The sequence below is a fragment of the Heliangelus exortis genome, chromosome 7 (genome assembly GCF_036169615.1).
Source record: "Heliangelus exortis chromosome 7, bHelExo1.hap1, whole genome shotgun sequence".
Classification (NCBI taxonomy): domain Eukaryota; kingdom Metazoa; phylum Chordata; class Aves; order Apodiformes; family Trochilidae; genus Heliangelus; species Heliangelus exortis.
Window position 1 is genome coordinate 19,861,229 of NC_092428.1, and position 17,526 is coordinate 19,878,754.

At 38.9% G+C, this 17,526-nt stretch overlaps 1 protein-coding gene across 2 annotated transcripts in view; it reads right to left on the minus strand.

Moving 5' to 3' along the window:
• GRID1 (glutamate ionotropic receptor delta type subunit 1) overlaps window positions 1–17,526 on the minus strand; it is a 491,930-nt gene that overhangs the window by 85,275 nt on the left and 389,129 nt on the right. For both annotated transcript variants that reach the window (XM_071749233.1, XM_071749234.1), the window contains exon 6: window positions 11,951–12,124. In XM_071749233.1, the coding sequence (XP_071605334.1) occupies window positions 11,951–12,124 (174 nt within the window). The remainder of the gene's footprint in view (window positions 1–11,950; window positions 12,125–17,526) is intronic.

Genomic DNA, 17,526 nt, shown 5'->3' on the forward strand with positions numbered 1-17,526 from the left:
GACACAGGGCCATTGATTTACTCTTTACTAAACTCATTTATCTTGTAGATTTCTCTAATTCACCATAGAAGAAGAATCCTAGAGACCAGGACTACATGTGGAAGCTAATACAGCTGCAGCCTTCCTAGAAAAATGTCACTTGGCTGTGAAAGACTAAACATATAAAAACATATATTACTGTTGCATTACTTGTTCCAAGTAAAGATCTGGTTTAATTTAACATCCTAACCTTCAGGAACAAAATACTTGTATGTTCCATAATCTGACATTTCCCATAAATTAGAATCTAGACACTTCAAAAAATCTTCTAGTATAATAAATCTGAACATGAGATATATAAATAAAAATTAATTTTGAAAGAATCAAAATGGGAAAAAATGCACAAAAAAGAGGCTGGGGATATGCACTTATTTAAGTAACTAAACATAAAAAGAGTTATTAATGAGAATAAAATGCAAAAGCTATGAGATGCTATCACAGAGAATCCCTCCCATCTTGCATTGCCATCATCTTTCCCTCCTTTTATTTCCAGCCTCCCTGAACAAGCAGTGTCCATTCCCTATATTTGCTATTTTATCCAGCTAATCCTTTTAAGAGTTTCCAATTTTCTCTTTTTAAGAAAAGAGGGTGGTTAAAGAGTTAAGAGGAGTCCCAGTAGCTAAGGCTTCTTTGATCAGCTGCATTTGTCCATTTGTCTCCCAGTTCTGCAGACCTTTTTTAAACAGATATCAAATAAAGCAATCAAGTGAACCCTTACTATTCATTCAACAGGGCACTTTCCCTCTTCTGTATTAAGCTATCCTCCATGAAAAAAAAAAAATTAAACCAAACCCCCAAACCTGCAAAATAAACTATCCAAACTGGCACATCGCAACCCCACTTGGCTTAGAAGTGGATTTTACATGCAAAAGGAAAAATGCCATTTTGCCATCGTGATCTTTTCTGCCCACTGAACTTGATTTTCTCACTTTTAGCTGACAACTCATTGCCTTGGAATAGTCACAAATCAGACATGCTTTCTATATTCTTGGTCTGGTACTCTTTAAGTTCTGGAAAACAGTAGCTTCATTCCCCAAAACAATTTGCTTGGTTTTCTTGCAGAAAGCTCTAGAGCAAGCTATAAGATGTACCTGGGCACACAGCTTCCTTCTCTTTCTACTTTTTATGCTCTTACAGAAGCATACACAGTTCTGCATGTGTAATGGCTGCAAGCTTGAGAGAACTGGTTTTGAGTATCTTGGCCTACATGACCATGCATCCAGCTCAGGCTACCCTCTGTGTACTACAAAACAAGTCACCTAATCCACCTCTTTCAGTTAGACTTACAATGAATGTTGTATCAATATTGTTTCATTATTTTCTTTTGAAAGAATGATGTAAACTGAGTGACAGCAAGAGAAGTATTTTCCTACTAAAGCTCTTCTGACATTCAGCTGGAGTTATGTACCACGGCAGATGAAAATGTTACTGAGGACAAACCAAGTTACCTGTCACCATGGAAAGACTATTCTGCACACTAATCCTGTTGTACACACTTATATTTTGCCACTCTACTTCTTTTCTACTGCAAATCTTGTCAAAGAAATGAGCATATGGTACTTTTTAATCAGCAAAACTCGTTTTTCCATATAGTGATCCTGCATATAGCCATAACATATCCTCCAGTAAAAATGACGTGTTACTATATTTTACCCATGCATTACTACATTTTACCCTTTTTCTACCCCTCCTCGCTGAAAAGTAAATATCCTATGGAAGAGTAAAGCTGAATTTTATTCACACCATTAACATTTCTTTTTTTAGAACAGAAAATATGCAAGCTAGAAAAAAAAGAAGAAAAAAACAAAGAAAAAAACCCCAACAACAACAAACCACGACAGCAAAACCTCCACAACTGAGGCTAGATTTGTAATAAAAAAAACGTCAACAACTCTTTTTTGAATGCTATATTTGTTCAGTCTGTTAGTTAATTATAAACTATCACAGCGTTTAGAAGCCCACCTTGTTAAGGGCAGAAAACTTTATAAAGAACAAAACAAAGTATGTAGTTTTTCCCAGTGATAAAAATTCAGTGTGTAAAAGTATGTTTATTTAAAACAAGAGAAGGCAGGATCTTCACATGATAGTACTGTTTTGGTAGTCCCCTAGGTCAAGAGTCACTTCTTTGAAGTACAAAATATAATCAAGACCAAAAATACCTTGGTAACTTAGAAAATAATTTCCTTTTGATCCTTCACAGTGTGCAGAGCAAAATCCAGCTCCTGTTCATACACAGTAGTATAGATTGAATATTTTTGCCTAATTCATTTCTGAGGTAGAAAATTAAGAACACTTAAACGCATCTAATGTGCTCCTCTTCTGAAAAACATCTTCACTACCTGAATTATAGAAAAATTTACGTAAAGCAAGACAGAAATCCTAGTCTGTGTCACAGTAATGCAGGGTTATAATAATTTCCTTTATTTTCTCCTATATTCTTTTAAATATAGCAAAATGTCTGCATATGTACTGGATTGTATTTGCAACATGGGTTTGCTGTAACTTCCAGAATAGTGATGCTGTGAAAAGAAAGAGGGATTGGTAGACAAACCATGTATGCATTTATTCCTGCAACTGCACACATTTTAATTTTAAGCTGCCTACCAAACTCCCTTTGAATATAAACACAACCCCTGATTGTGAGATACCTGAGTGATTGGCTACACTATGTTTCCAACAGTGCTGTTAAAGGTATGTGAAAATAATAAATTAGTCCTTAGGTAGCATTCTGAATTGGTAGAAAAGCAAGAGAAGGGGAAAAAAACCAAATTCCCCTTCATTTAACAAAAATTCCTAGATGAGATCAAAGTATTTAATTTCTGTCCTGTTTGGAGGAAGAAACAGTAATTTTCAGTTCTTTCACTTCATTGCTGAGAGCTTTTAGAGCTGGAGGTATTGTGACTGAAGTGCTTTTTGATCTATCTGCTATAAGAATGACAGTGACTGTTCCACCAATATATTAAAGAGTTTGCCCTGTACAGGCATAATTTGAGGCATGCATACCTTCTCAAAATTATTCCAGACTTTAAGAACATTTATTTCACAATGAAGAAAAAATCCACTGTATACTAGTGGAGTAGAGTAGAAATTTTCAATGAGAGCAGAAACTTTTCTCTCTGACATTATTAAATGTCATTTTATAGAAGATTTTATGTGAACTTCATTACATATTCCAGAGTGATTTTACTTTTAGAGTTACATTTGAAGATAGCTTTTAGCTCCTTCAGAGGCACTAATCATAGATAAGTACCCTTCTGGGAAGGCCAGGAAGCCACAAAGACTGACCCCAACTTCTGAATTGCCCGAAGTCTAGCCAGACAAGAGCACTGAAGAGACCACCTGGGAAAACAAGTTGACACCCAGATGCCACTGCTTCAAAGAAATCATTCCCAAGCTGGGTAACTGTACCCTGCTTCTGCCAAAATCACCCTGTGAGTGGCCGTGGCAGTCAGCTCCAAAGATGTAGCAGATGGAAGAGGAGCTCAGCCCGCTCACAGCCTGCCAGCAGCAGAAACACTTGCTGCCTGGGAAGTGATATCATGGTGCTTGTGCATGCACACACCAGCATGCCCTAGAATTGTGTTTCAACTTTTCAAGTTCAAGTACTGAAAAACTCAGCTAGGGGCTTGTGTCTCTAATGCCAGGATGCATCTTACTAGGGGCAGTGAGGAGTGATTATTTACACCTGCGATGAAGGCATACCCAGGAGGGTATTGCCAGGGTGGAGAGACTGAAAATTGGGCCTATTTAATTTTCTCAAATTAGTTTGCAGAGCCCATTGCAAGCCTTTATGTGAATGCCTATGTTTTAAGCAAATGCTTCACTGCTCACGGAGAAAAAAATCCCAGCCAGCAGTCTGGCATTCATGAGAAAACCAGAGTCAGAAACAAATGTTCATGAAAGACTCAAATACCAGCTTCAAACATCCAAAGGGTTATTTATTATCACTGAAGCAAATGAAAGCCTGAATAAAATTTTTCTAAAGCCATAGAAAAACAGACCTCAATTGTATATTAATTGAAGCCTGCTGACAGTAAGGGACCTACCTAACCAGACTATTATTTAGTGCTTCGCCCAGTCTAATTTAAGCATCTCAAATAATGGGGCATCCAAAGATTTCTTGGGAAGACTGCACTCTCATAATCTTTTTTTTTTTAACTGGTCTATTGATTGAATCTACTGAATTGATTGAACACCGATACTGATTGAATAGATTGAATCTAATTTTTATTTTCTTTATGATCTTTTCCCTATTTTACTGAGTTACATGTCAGACCACTTTTCCCTATCTACAGTTTCTGTTCTCTGAAAGTTTACTATCCTTTAGCTTTTTATTAATAGCATTTATCATTATTCTGAATGTTTTCTTACACAGTGTGCTTTATACCAACATGTTAGCAATAAAACAAGACATGGATTGCCCTATAATGCTCAAGCTTGTTAGCTGCACACAATGGCTTTGACCACTAAATGTCTTGAGAATTTGGCACAGATAACACTGACTGCCCAGGGAACATCTAGCAGGAGACATTTGAAACTGAAAACTGAACACAACTACGAATGAGAGAGAAGGACATGAGGTAATATTGGAACTGCGAAACAGAGTAAAAGACTACCATTTTACTGTACCTCATTTATAAATAAGTATGGGTGCAAATCAGGTTTCAGAGGCAATAAAAAATCAAAAATTGGAGGCACTGACCCTTTCTTCTAGTCACTGGTGGCTGCTCCCTTATAGACTACTGAAAAAATATTTAATAAAATAATTATGCAAATAGAGAACTCCAGCAGTCAAAAGTAGTACTCCGAGCAAAGAAGAAAAGCTCACTCCAGAACATAACAGGACTCCTAGCCTCCACAAAATCCCATGTGGCCAGAGGACACCCACCTTCTGCCAATTCTTCTGTTTGTGCACCCTGAATAAAACACATGCCATCAGACTTCAGAGAGAGATTATGTCATGCAATGGGCAGTAAAGTCAGTTCAAGGACACTTTTCACTCATGCGGTACTCAGAAACATTTTCACCATAACTGAACATCTGGCCAGAAGTCCAAATTAAGCTTTGCTAAAGAGGCATGCAAATATAGGTTTGTAGGAAAAGAAAAATGTGGCTTATCAGTCCTTTAAGGGAGAATGTGATATAGCATGTAATAGGCTATAACCAATATTTACTGCCTCCAACAGCACTTAAGAGATGGATAATAATAGCAGGGTAGATAGTTCACCCTCCACAACACCCCCTTGTCATGGGGGAGGAACTTGTGTGCCCTTGTGAGGTTGGGAGCTATGCTGGAGGTGGCAGATGCCTCCAGTAGGGTCTCCCATGTAAGACAGGTCACAACCCAAGGATCAGACAAAGTGTGTCCATGGGCAGGATGCGCTCACCAGCCTTCAGGCAACCATCCTAGGAGAAGGACAACTAACTCCAAACCCAGGCAGATGGAGCTCATTTAGCCCTGTAAGGCCATCCATCTAAGAGAAGGATACTCTGACTAAACCTACATCCTGAGGACTTTGCTGTCACTGTCCAAGCTTGCTGGGCCCTAGCAGATGAACCTGTGTTCATCTGTGCACCAGTTCTGCGCACGCTGCGCCTCACCTAAAAAAGCCACTGTGCAGGCTCAAAGGGTGAACCCACACTTGTAAAGCCCTGCAGTGACAGGAGAGGGATGAAACAGCAGGTGGAAAGGTGCAGGTGGAAGCCTCAGACCCAACCCTGCATGCAGGTAGCTCAGGACATTGGTTGCTCAAGGCCAATGTGTCTTCAATGCCAGCTGTGTAGCCCAAGGCATTACACAACAACTGGTGAAAACCAAATTGGACATAGCCCCTTCTTTGGGCTACAGGCCGTACAACAGCTGAAAACTGGCAAGGCAGCTGGGGTTGATGGAATTCCATCAGAAGTCTGGAAGCATAGAGGCCAAGCACTCCATGCTAAATTTCACGAGCTCCTTGTGAGTTGTTGGGAACAAGGCAAATTACCACCAGATCTCCGTGATGCAGTCATCATCACCCTGTACAAGAAGAAAGGAGAAAAGTCAAACTACTCCAACTACCGAGGTATAACTCTGCTCTCCATTGCTGGAAAAATCCTTGCAAGAATACTTTTGAACAGATTAGTACCTGGTACTGCAGAGGAACTTCTATCTGAAAGCCAGTGTGGTTTCAGAGCCAATAGGAGTATCACAGACATGGTAATCTCAGACAATTGCAAGAGAAGTGTAGGGAACAGAACAAAGGTCTTTATGTGACATTCATTGACCTCACTAAAGCTTTTGACACGGTGAGTAGAAAGGGCCTGTGGCAAATCTTGGAATGATTAGGATGCCCTGTCAAGTTCCTCAAAATGATCGTCCTGCTACATGAGGATCAGAGGGGCCAAGTCAGATATGGCAATGCACTCTCTGGATCCTTCCCAATAATCAATCCCTCATCACCACAGGTGAATCAGAGCTTAAGTCAGTCCAGCAGTTCAGCTCTCTGGGATGCATTAATTCCTCAGACGCCAAAATCGACAAAAAGATAGACAATGGATTAGCAAAGGCATACAGAGCACTTGGAAGAGTCTGGAGCAATAAACAACTGAAGAAAACTACAAAGACTTGTATCTACAGAGGCATTGTACTGCTCTTTTATATGAGTCTGAATCATAGGTCATCTACTGCCACTACATGCAACTCCTTGAACATCAGTGCTGCCTCCATACAACCCTAAACATCCACTGGACTGACTGTGTGACCAATGTTCCTGTCCTTGAACAGGCAGGGGTCACCAGTACTGAGCTCATGCTACTGAGGACACAGCTGCATTGGGCAGGGCACGTCTCCAGGATGGAGGTTCACCCCTCCCAAAGATTGTGGTCTATGGTGAACTTGCCACCAGCTGCCACAACAGAGGAGCCCCACAGAGGAGATACAAGGACTCCCTGAAACAATCCCTTAGCTTTGGCCATACTGACTGCCATCAGGGCTCCACTCTGGCCTCCAATCGGGATACATGGAGACACCATCCATAACACTGCTGCCTCCTTTGGGACCACAAGTAGAATCAGTCTCAAGGAGAAAAGACAGCACAGAAAGAGCAGTGCCTTGGCTGTCCCCTCACAGGAGACTTTCTGCTCTGCCTTCTGCAACCAGACTTGCCTGTCCCCCATTGGACTTTTCAGCCATCAGCACGCTGCAGCAAGTGTGGGGAGAGCCCTTCTGAGATCTTTGTTTGCGAAGCCAAGCCATGACAGAGAGGTCAAATGAGAATCAGTTGGGCAAAACTGCAGGATCAGTCCCTTAAATTTAGGCATCAAAAACACCTCCATAAAATAAGTTCACTTACAGTATTGAAATTGCAGTCATCCTTGAAAAGAAGACAGTTCATAAATAAAAACATAGCTCTGTTGGAGCAACTGCTAAGAGATGCCTTCAAAGATATCCGATGGTCAAGTCTTTGAAGAAAGAAATTTTTACACAGAGAGTAGCTGTTCCAAGGAATACCCTCCCACATTTCTTAACATCTTTTCTTCAAATACATTAAAGCAATGCCCGGAATAGTTCTTCAGTAGAGAGGCTGGACTTTGAATGTTGTGAGGAATAACATTATTTTTGTGGAACAGTTTTCTGGGGTTTTTAATCTTACTGTATATTTTGAACCATGCTAAATGATTTCAGATACACTGTGTCCCTGTAATATGTTTTAATAAGAATACAATCTCACATAGATTTAATTAATTAACTGTATGAAATGCAAATATGAGAAGAAATAAAAACTGTAAAGGGAATTACATTTTTAATGAAAGAAATTTCTTCAAAAACATGATTAAGAAAAAGAATTTATTTTATAACTGAATACATCATGAATAACCTGATGAAAGAAAAAGGATTGTCATCAAAAATCAAGTTGGTAGGCAAGCTTTAAACATAATATTTAAAAGAGAAGGTTTGGGAAAGAAGCAGATTATTCATTAAAATGGAAATAAAATGATTCTGTAAGTCTATGTCTAAAATAACCTACCAGTTTAATAGCAGTAATCCCACTAAACACCATTCAAACACCATACAGGGATACATACTAGGAATATCTAGGGCTAACTGGATATGTCTAGAAATCCTGAAATGCTTCAGTATTTTCTCTCCAGATGAGGCAATACTGACAATGCTGATTGCCCAAACCACAGGATTCTCATCCCCAATGGAATCAGCAAGTTCTAAACTGTTTTCCACTTACAAAAAAGTAAGAGTTATGAACACACAAAATCATGTATGGAAAGTAAGGAAGAGATAAACGTAGTCCTCTGAAGTCAAGTAAAATGATCAAGACTGGAAACTTATAAAGGCTTTTCTCCAGTTGAAGCAGAAACCCAGATGGGTATATTAAATGTGCAAGAAATAAGAGCACGAGCAAAATTTTGACAAGTAATTTGATGAAATAAGATTGAATTTCCACAAAACATTCAGAACAGATGAGGTTTTGGATGAGCTTGCAGAACATCCTCATCTTTTAAAAGCCTTGTCAGAATGCTAGACTGGGATGATCACCCATTGAAAAAACAACTTTCCAGGTTATGGTACTATAGACACTGAAAAAAAAAAAAATCATTCCCAAACCATTTTCATTAATTTAGCCAGAACAAAATTAATAATCCATGATGTAAATGTTTCTTTCTTTACTACCTTGTTAAAAACACTAAATTCTCCCCTGAAAAAATCATACAGCTAGAGGCTGACAGAGATTAGCTTATTTTTCAAGTCATTACATAATTAACCAACAATAGCTGATAAACTACCTTGACAATAAAGAATTATTAATATGAGACTGCCCAAGGGAGAATGAGCCAAGGATTTCCAAACTGTGGTGTTTATCAAATTACTTGAAACCAATACAAGGCCTTGGTGCTGGCAGGTGGTCACTGCTTCTGGTGGATTCATGCAGCCTGACAGTAAAAGGTCAAAATTATTTGTTCAGCAAGAAAAGGGAAAGAGAAGATTGGAAGTACCTGACTTGCAGAACTGTTAATAACACATCAGTCGTACTTAGGAATTAATACCAGCTTCATGTCCACGTGGTGTTACGTAAGATTGTTTGGCAAATCTATGAAAAAAATCTGCTGCTACCTATTTTCTGTAGAACCTTAAAGATACCACAAGATATACCTGGAGCAGCTAATTTGAAAGCTCTCAAGTCTGCTCTTCCTTTTTCATGATATTTCATTTCAGTGTGGCTGGATATGACAGGCAAACTTCATACCACTGCACCTTTTGATATCTTTCTCTTTCTTGTTTCTAAGTTTGTTGTGAAGGAACTAATGGCAAGGAATAACATCACTGTTCCAGTCTCCTCAAGACAGTTTCTAAGATGGAATAACATTTCTGGAAGAAAGAAGCTGAGAACACTTTGCTTCTCAAAGCCACATTTGGGAATCAGCAGGAAGAAGATTGTTCCCAAAGGGTCCTTCGGCAGGGAAGTTTAGTAATAGGGCAGGAGGCTGCTTATGCTAGCAAGCCAGTTACTATTTAAGCAAATAAGAACTTGCTCAGAGAGGTTTGTCAGAGCCCTTCAGATGAGTCTCTGAATTAGATTATGCATAAATCAGCACAGTAGCAAGACTCAAAATGCTGTTGTAATGTAAGATTGTTCCCCGATGAGTGATTTGTTTGTGCAGGAAAGATAATTTTTTCACCATACTGGAAATTTCTTTGATCCTCTGAAATGAATGGCCTTTGTTCTCATTACAGCATACCTCAAAGTTACTAACAAAGATCAAAAGCATCTTTTCTTACAAAGCCAAGATAAGGATTGACTGCCCCCTGTGCTTCTGCACAGACCAGTGCTCAGAACTGAAGTGCAGTGATAGGCATTTCCCAGACTTTGCCACCGTCATGACAGAACCTGAGTCAGTAGAGGTTCTTCTAAAGAAATGTCTTCCCCTCAAAGGATTTCAGTCCCTGCGGCTACAGCTTTTTAGTAGGGCACAAACAATTAGAACAAAGCCCCGTTCACATTCCTTTGGAAATCTTAACCTGCTTCTCTTCCTGAGAATCTCCCTCCTCCTCATTTCCCAGAAATTCCACACCTTGCTATTCAGAAGCTCTTCCAACCAGCACGAGTTTCCTCTTGGGGGACCCCTGATGTAAACACTTTAAAAATACAAAATTATGTCTCTTGAATCAATCTTTTTTTTTCTTTCTCCCTGCTATGTTGCAACATTTTGACAATTAACATATGTTTACCTCACCATATGCCTGACAGACACCTAAAAGATAAGAATGCTTATCAGGTCGTCTCCTGGTGCATGGTGGAGACAATGAAGGTAGGGAGACACCCAAAAAGACTAAAAGATAAGGATGACTGATCTCCGGGAAGTCTGGAAATCTGTATGTATCAGGGACTTATGCAAAAAAGGGACCCCTTTTCTTTTCCTGTATAAAAATCGCCCAAAAAGAACCGAAAAGGAGCCAGCAGCCCGGAGGAGCCAGCAGCTCAGGACACGTGGAAGCCAGCTCCTGTGACTACAAACTCCAGCCAGCTCGGCGCAAAAAGGCGGGAAGCAGCTCTGAAGGCCCAAGCGGAAAGCGGCGAGGCGGCTTTCTTCTAGACCCCCCCTCTCTCGGAACTTCGGCTTCAGCTCCGGGACAGAGAAGCGGCAGGAGCGACAGACCCTACGCAACCGACCACAGCCAGAGGCCAAGGCCGGCGGACGGTGATAACATCTTGATTACCCTCCTTTTTTCCTCTTCTTAACGACTCTTCTCTCCAAAGTAACTAATTGTACAAATCCTAAATAAATCCTTTTAACTTGTTTAAATCATAATGCCTGGTTATTTTTGTAAATTCACGCGTTGTCTATGAGTAGTGGCTGAATTTTCCTCGCAAACAAAATATAAATAATAACTCGGATCGTAACAACCCCTCATCACCCCATGCTGCCTTTCTGACCAAGCTGCAGCAGCCCAGACTTCCCACAGCCTAGCCAAGTACTTTCTAGACCTGCTGTAAGACACAATACCCATGCTTGCAAACTCACAGGTTTAATCACTGTTTCCTCACTCAGTCCATCTCAAGTTAAGACTCAATTTGCAATTAAAAAGTTCTAAGAAATCTTATATTCCCAGTCTCACTGAAGTTTTCAGTTTTATCCAACAGCCTCAGTGATGATAGAGTCTTAAAGTGTCTAAAGCAAACCAGAAATGTACAGTCTCATTGAAAGTCAAAGACCAGTGTTTTAAAAGTGTTGCACTATCTTTGGAAATTGCACCTAAAGTTGTACTTAAATTACCACACAAAAAATTCTCATCTATAAGAATAAATCTATGGATAAATTACCAAGAACTTCTGAGATGTTGCTTACATCAGAGTCAAATCTGTTACCAAAATCTGGAACTTGAACTGGTAGTGCATATTTCACATGCTCAAACCATTATCAACTGCTAGAGACTTCTGAGACTATTGAAACACGACAGATTGAATCAAGCAGCTGGATTCAGTCAATTTAACTAAATATGAAATGCTCCACAGCCCCATAGCTCTCAGAGTTCTGTTATCCTCCCAGATTAACTCTTACACAACAGGTGTCTAATAGGCATAACTATGATAAGCAAGCATTAACACCACAGGACGACATCAGAACAACTTCTTCTATTTTCGTATAGAAAAAGATTCTTAAGAGAATGAAATATGCAAAAATCAGCTCTGAGTTAGTGCAACCCCTTGCTGGTACTTCATGAACATAACATCACATCTGAAGCATTCAATCCAGGGAAATAAAATAAAGTAATTAAGTCAAGAATAGCTGACCAAAGGTTATACGCTCAGATTTATCTATACTTAGTTTTATTTTTCCTCTGAGGTAATACAGTCATGAAAAACTATCTCATGCCAAATTTCTAAAATGGACTTTTCTGCTTGGCACAGCTACTGACCTGCAGCATCTGAAGATAGCCTTCTTGTGGATCACACAGCAGGGATGATATTCGGTGATTATTTCTCATGCATCTCTGATTGTTGTCCCTTGAGAGAGGGAAAATTTGCCGAATAACTGTCATCCTCCCCAGAGCACTGTGCACCAACTCTAATATTTCGTTATCAGTGATTTCCTGTGAAGGGAGACGCAGTCTTTTAAAAACAGAAATTTCTTCAGACATTTTAAATATTCTTTTCATTATTGGATGAATGTTTTTAAAAAGACAATAGAAGAAAAAGATGAACATACACATGCTATGTCTGGGTCATATGTTCTTATTTTGTGTTTAATAACAAGAACAGCAATTTTAGTGCATCATCTGAAACAAAAATAAAACAACACTGTACTATCTATCTTGTCAATACTAGCATTCTGCAGAGGTAGTTCCTCATAAAAAAGCACCAAGATGGTCTCAATAGGTGTCTAAGTGAAAACCAAGAGCCTTCAAATCAAATTTATAAAGAAAGAGTTTTGGTTTAACAGAATAAAACCTCACAACATCCTCTGAACAAAACAGCAAATGGAAAATTATACCTCAGAACAATGAAAGTTACAAGAAAGTACTTTTCCCATAAAAGCAATAGATAATTCCCACAGACTATTCCTAATAATGACTTAAGGATGTATTTTGCAGTTATGTGCATTAGGAAATAAAAACTAGGAGAAATTTCACAGGAGTTATTGACACATTCAGGAATGCAAGTTGGGATAAGATGTAAGGAGATTTCAAGGACAGGCTGTTCTTCTTTTCAGGCTTTGCACTGGCTACAGCATCTTTGCAGGTCTTTCATTGTCCCATCCATTCTGGGACAGAAGCTGCAGTGCTCTTATATCATGCACTCAACTACATGATTTATGTATTTTGTATTTTACAAAAACCACAAAACCAAAATAACTTTTTTTACCCCAGGAGAAATAATTTGAAAATCATGGGCTTAGCTGATCCTGAAATCTTAACAGTGGTACAGCTTGTGATGGTTATTTTCTGCCAGGATCTCACTGTGAGAGAGGACAGGTAGGGGCACCACTGACTGCATTTGTTCCTCCTGGCACCTCCTCCACACCCCAGCTCCTCACCACTGCCACCAGAAGCATCTTAATGTCATGTTGGCCCAAGTCCAGCACAAGTTGGATGCACCATCTGCAGAGCTGGACCAACACACAACCCAGGCTGCCCAAGGCTGCTCTCAGCCCCTTGCAGTTCCCATAGCTGCACTTGCTTGGTCAATCAGGCCCCTGGTTTGTGATGTGCTGCCAGCAGAAGTGAATCTCACCCTGTACCTTTAACATGCAAGAAAAAAAAAAAAAAAATTGCTTTTGTCCCATATTCTCTGTCAAGCTGTGAGTGAAATGACCATGGGGTTATTATAATTACTTGTTATGGTTGACTAGTACTGTAGATTTGCTTCAATTTAGTTCTTCTTTGCTGATTTCCCATCATTTTTTAGGAATGTAAATTTTTAACTTTGCAGAAGGTGAAATTCACTTTCACTGCATTAGCAACAGATCAACTGGTGTAGCATAAAAACAGAAAATCAGAAAATAAATTTATCCTTCTAGAAGCTAAAGATTTTGATGCTGAATAGGAAATGTTGAGCAACACCTGTAGCCTTGCAGGGAGACACCAAAGGAGACCCACAAACTCTACAGAACCCTTCAGACAGCTGCCTTGAATTTCTCATCAGTGGGGCTGAGAGATTTTGAAGCCATGTCTAAGCAGCAATATGAGGGAGAGACAATCTTATGGGATAGCTTTAACTCATAACCCCCTAAGCTGCATCCTTGGGCGGGCAAATGCAGACTGGATGACTGGAAACAGAAGAAATCTTTTGAAAACAATACAAACCAACTTTAGTTCACCTCACACCATACACCTTTTGCGTCCTCCCCAAGTGGTGCACAGCCTTTCAAAGACATCTCATAACCTTTGTTAAAATGCTTGACCCAAGATACATAAGCCTACACAAAGCAGATCAGAACTGCTTCCTCCATAGGATTGCCAGAGGTACAGTAGCAAAGGAAAACAATTACATTCAACATATTAACCCAGGTTCTTCCCATTTAGCTCCAGGCACCAACTCAGTCCTGAATCTCACAGCCTAGTTACATCCAAAGAAGAAAAACGGCAGTCTCTGGAGGGGGATTCAGAACATAAAGTGGGCTAAATGTGGCTGAAAGTACCACCTTTTTCTGTGTGGACAGCTGACAAATCCTTCAGTGTCTCAGTTCAGTGTGTAATATTAAGAATAAAAAAGTTTCTGTATTTTTTCAGCTGATGGACATTCATACCAGCAAATGATACATTCCTTTAAGAAACTGGTCTCCTGTCCAGAAATGTAAAAGCATAGAAAAAAAAAACCAAAAACAACAACAAAAAAAACCAACAAACGTTGTCAGAAAAGCCGGGAGTAAGGGGTCAAGTCTGTATTTTTGGGCTGGTGCTCTACAAGCCAAAGGTCACCAGGTGCCTTTCCACACTGGTTTATGAAGTGATACAGCCACAGGAAGCACCTCAGGGCACCTGAGGCAGGTCCAGGGGAAGGACAATGTGGCTGAGTGCCTAACCTGGAAAGTAGATCACCACCATCCCACACAGGAGCATCCCAGCTGTGTCTTTCCTAGGCAGGGGACTACACCACTTCCTTTTGCCTGGCACAGGCAGGCCCTGCAGACTTGTTTCCAGAAAGCTCCTGGTCCTGGCTTAGCAGCACGTGAAACCTTAAATATCACATGCAGGAAGGTCATCTGCATTCTGTTTGTGATAAACACAAGGGGCAAAAAAATATATTGAAAATAAGTATATGTGAAGTTGGTTCCTACTTTTACACCCACTGGAATAGCAGCATATATCAAAAAACAGCTCTAAGCCTTGAAGACACAGGAAAATAAAGAACATTACACACTGATCTGGTAAGTAGATCCTATTAACCCAGTTATCTGTGTAAAAGCAAAACGTTTCCTGTACATGATATGAACATCTTAATTGCACTCTGAAACTGACAATCAAGCAAGTAGTTTAATTTGGTTCTAGAGGTTTTGTTGCTTTGTTTTTTGTTTTAGCTTGTTTTTTTCCAAACAAAGTCATCTCAAATTTCCAATCTTGTTCTTGATCATTACACAGCACAAGACAACACACAGTAATTACCATTCACAACATCCATGGATGCTGTATTTTAAAGTAGAGCTTATCAGCTGGTCAGGGCAGGCAGGTTCTCCTTGCAAATTTCCATATCACATGCTCACTTTTTGGCTGCCGTGATCCCATGACTTTCCTACCACAACATGGGGTAAAGATTTACTTTATACAGATGATGCCTTCTGCTTGGTGCAGAGGTATGCTTTAAAGAAAATTAAGGAGCCTAAAACTATTGGCATATTTAATTGCTATTTGCTTTCAGGCCTATGAACACTGAATTTCCTGAATAAGGATGGAGGGAAGGAATTTCACCCAAGATAAAAGTTATCTAAGAACTTTTATCCTGGATTTTTCCTATACTAAGGGAAATAATTAGTCTATTCCTAATATTTCAGGGAACACTTAAATATTTTGGTAGGCAGACATATGTGTAAGATTAACTCCTCTCCTCTCCTAAGCTAGTAGTAGTTCTGACCACCTGACTCAACAATGAAAGGACATTCCTTTATAAATCATATTTTCTGATCATGTGGCATAATTATAGGAAATTTTAATCTTCAAAAATTTGTGGCATTCATTTATCTATTTATTTGTATACAGCTATTGGTCATTTTGGGAATTCATTTATCTATTTATATGCCTGCATGCAAAGAACTTCATGAAGTGTGGAATACGTAGCCATACTGCTCAGGGGAATATTTAAATCTGCTCTAGTTGTGCTCAACTATCATAACACCAATTGCAAAATGAGACAATTATGTTTCACATTAGAATCTCTATTTTCCTAGAGGTAATGACAGAAAATTATAAATTTTAATGACATTAATAATTTAAAGAACCAAAAGAGATTTCCAGAGAGCACATCTTCTAGAAAGCTGGAGGATTAAACTGAATGGCAATGAGGATGTGAAATTTTGCGTTAGGATCAATATTATTTCTTGGGGTATTCTAATTCTAATTCCCCTCAATGCATTGTGGATGAAGGGATACTTGTTCACTTGCAGAAAATCCAAAACACTTCCTCCAATTAGCTGAACATTTTAAAAATGTTCACAACAGCTTGCACTGTAGATAGACTTTTTCAGCTTTAACATAATGCTGGCTCCTCTAAGCATCCCAAGTCAACAGAGACACTCAGGGACATATAAAGTTTAACCCTTTAAGGCAAGGGCACAATCCATTTTTCATAGCACAGAAAACCTTGTAGTACAAGTCTGCATGACCACCAGTCCAACTCATTGTCCTCCCACACATCCAATGTTACTTCACTTTTCCCTGAGGTTCCTAAAAATCTCTAGAGGGATGTGTTTATAATTTAATTAAATTAGCTCTAATTTTAGATATATGGATGGTGCACTGGGTTTCAAAAAGTCTTTATCAGATTGTATAAGAGGTCTATACAGCAAAAGATCCTTTGATTTAACAAAATATTACTTCATACTAAAATGTTGTTATCTTGGGGGGGGGGGAAAACCACACAAAATTATGGTTATCGAAAGCTGGACAAAACAAAAGATCAACATTGAATTTTCACTGATAAAATAATTCATAAAACCTCACCTTACTCTACTCTTGGATGACTACACCTGCTTCTGTGTGATTCAACAACACTCAAATTAGGTCAATTCTGAACTCTACAACTTTCTTTGAGCAGGATGCAGGTACTAATACAGTGCAGCTTCATGTATATATATGCCTTTCAAGCATATATAGGAAAATTTTTGTGAAAATAAATGAATATTTATAAAATCAGAAGTGCCTAAGATAGCAGCCAAAAGGAGAGAGGTAAAATTTCTTCAGGCAAATAGTAAATGTAGCTCACATGGTAAAAAAAAATTGAATAAATTGTAATCATAAATTGTTGTTTTGCATTGAAATCTTTCAGTCAGTATATTTTAAGAAATTTTCCACAGTGTGTTCCTTGTGTTTCTATTCAATATTTTTTTTTTTTTAATCTGTGATATTTTTTGTATAATTTGAAAAGCTCTTAGAATGCTTGTCCTACTTGTGGTTATGAAGCTATCATTAAGAAGGCTGCTTTTTTCAACAAGAATAAAGCATGTAGAAGTGTAGAAGACATTAACTTCTTGTTGTCAGAGTAAACACAAATGTCATTACATAGCTTGATGCTTTAAAAAAAAATAGTCTTTTGGCACTTTTGGCATACATCAAGACTGAGCAGAATTTCAGTCTGTCACACAGTCCTGGTTCAACACAAGTGAAAAGGAAGCTCATGGGTCTAACTGTTGATTACCCAAAGTGCATATAACAAAGGAATTTCTAGGAAAAAAAAGATTTTCCACACAAAGTGAAGAACAAACACTGTATTCATAAGTGATCTGTTTTCCAAAGATCCCCCAAGATAAATTTACAAGGCCTGTGCTAGGAAGACATTGTTC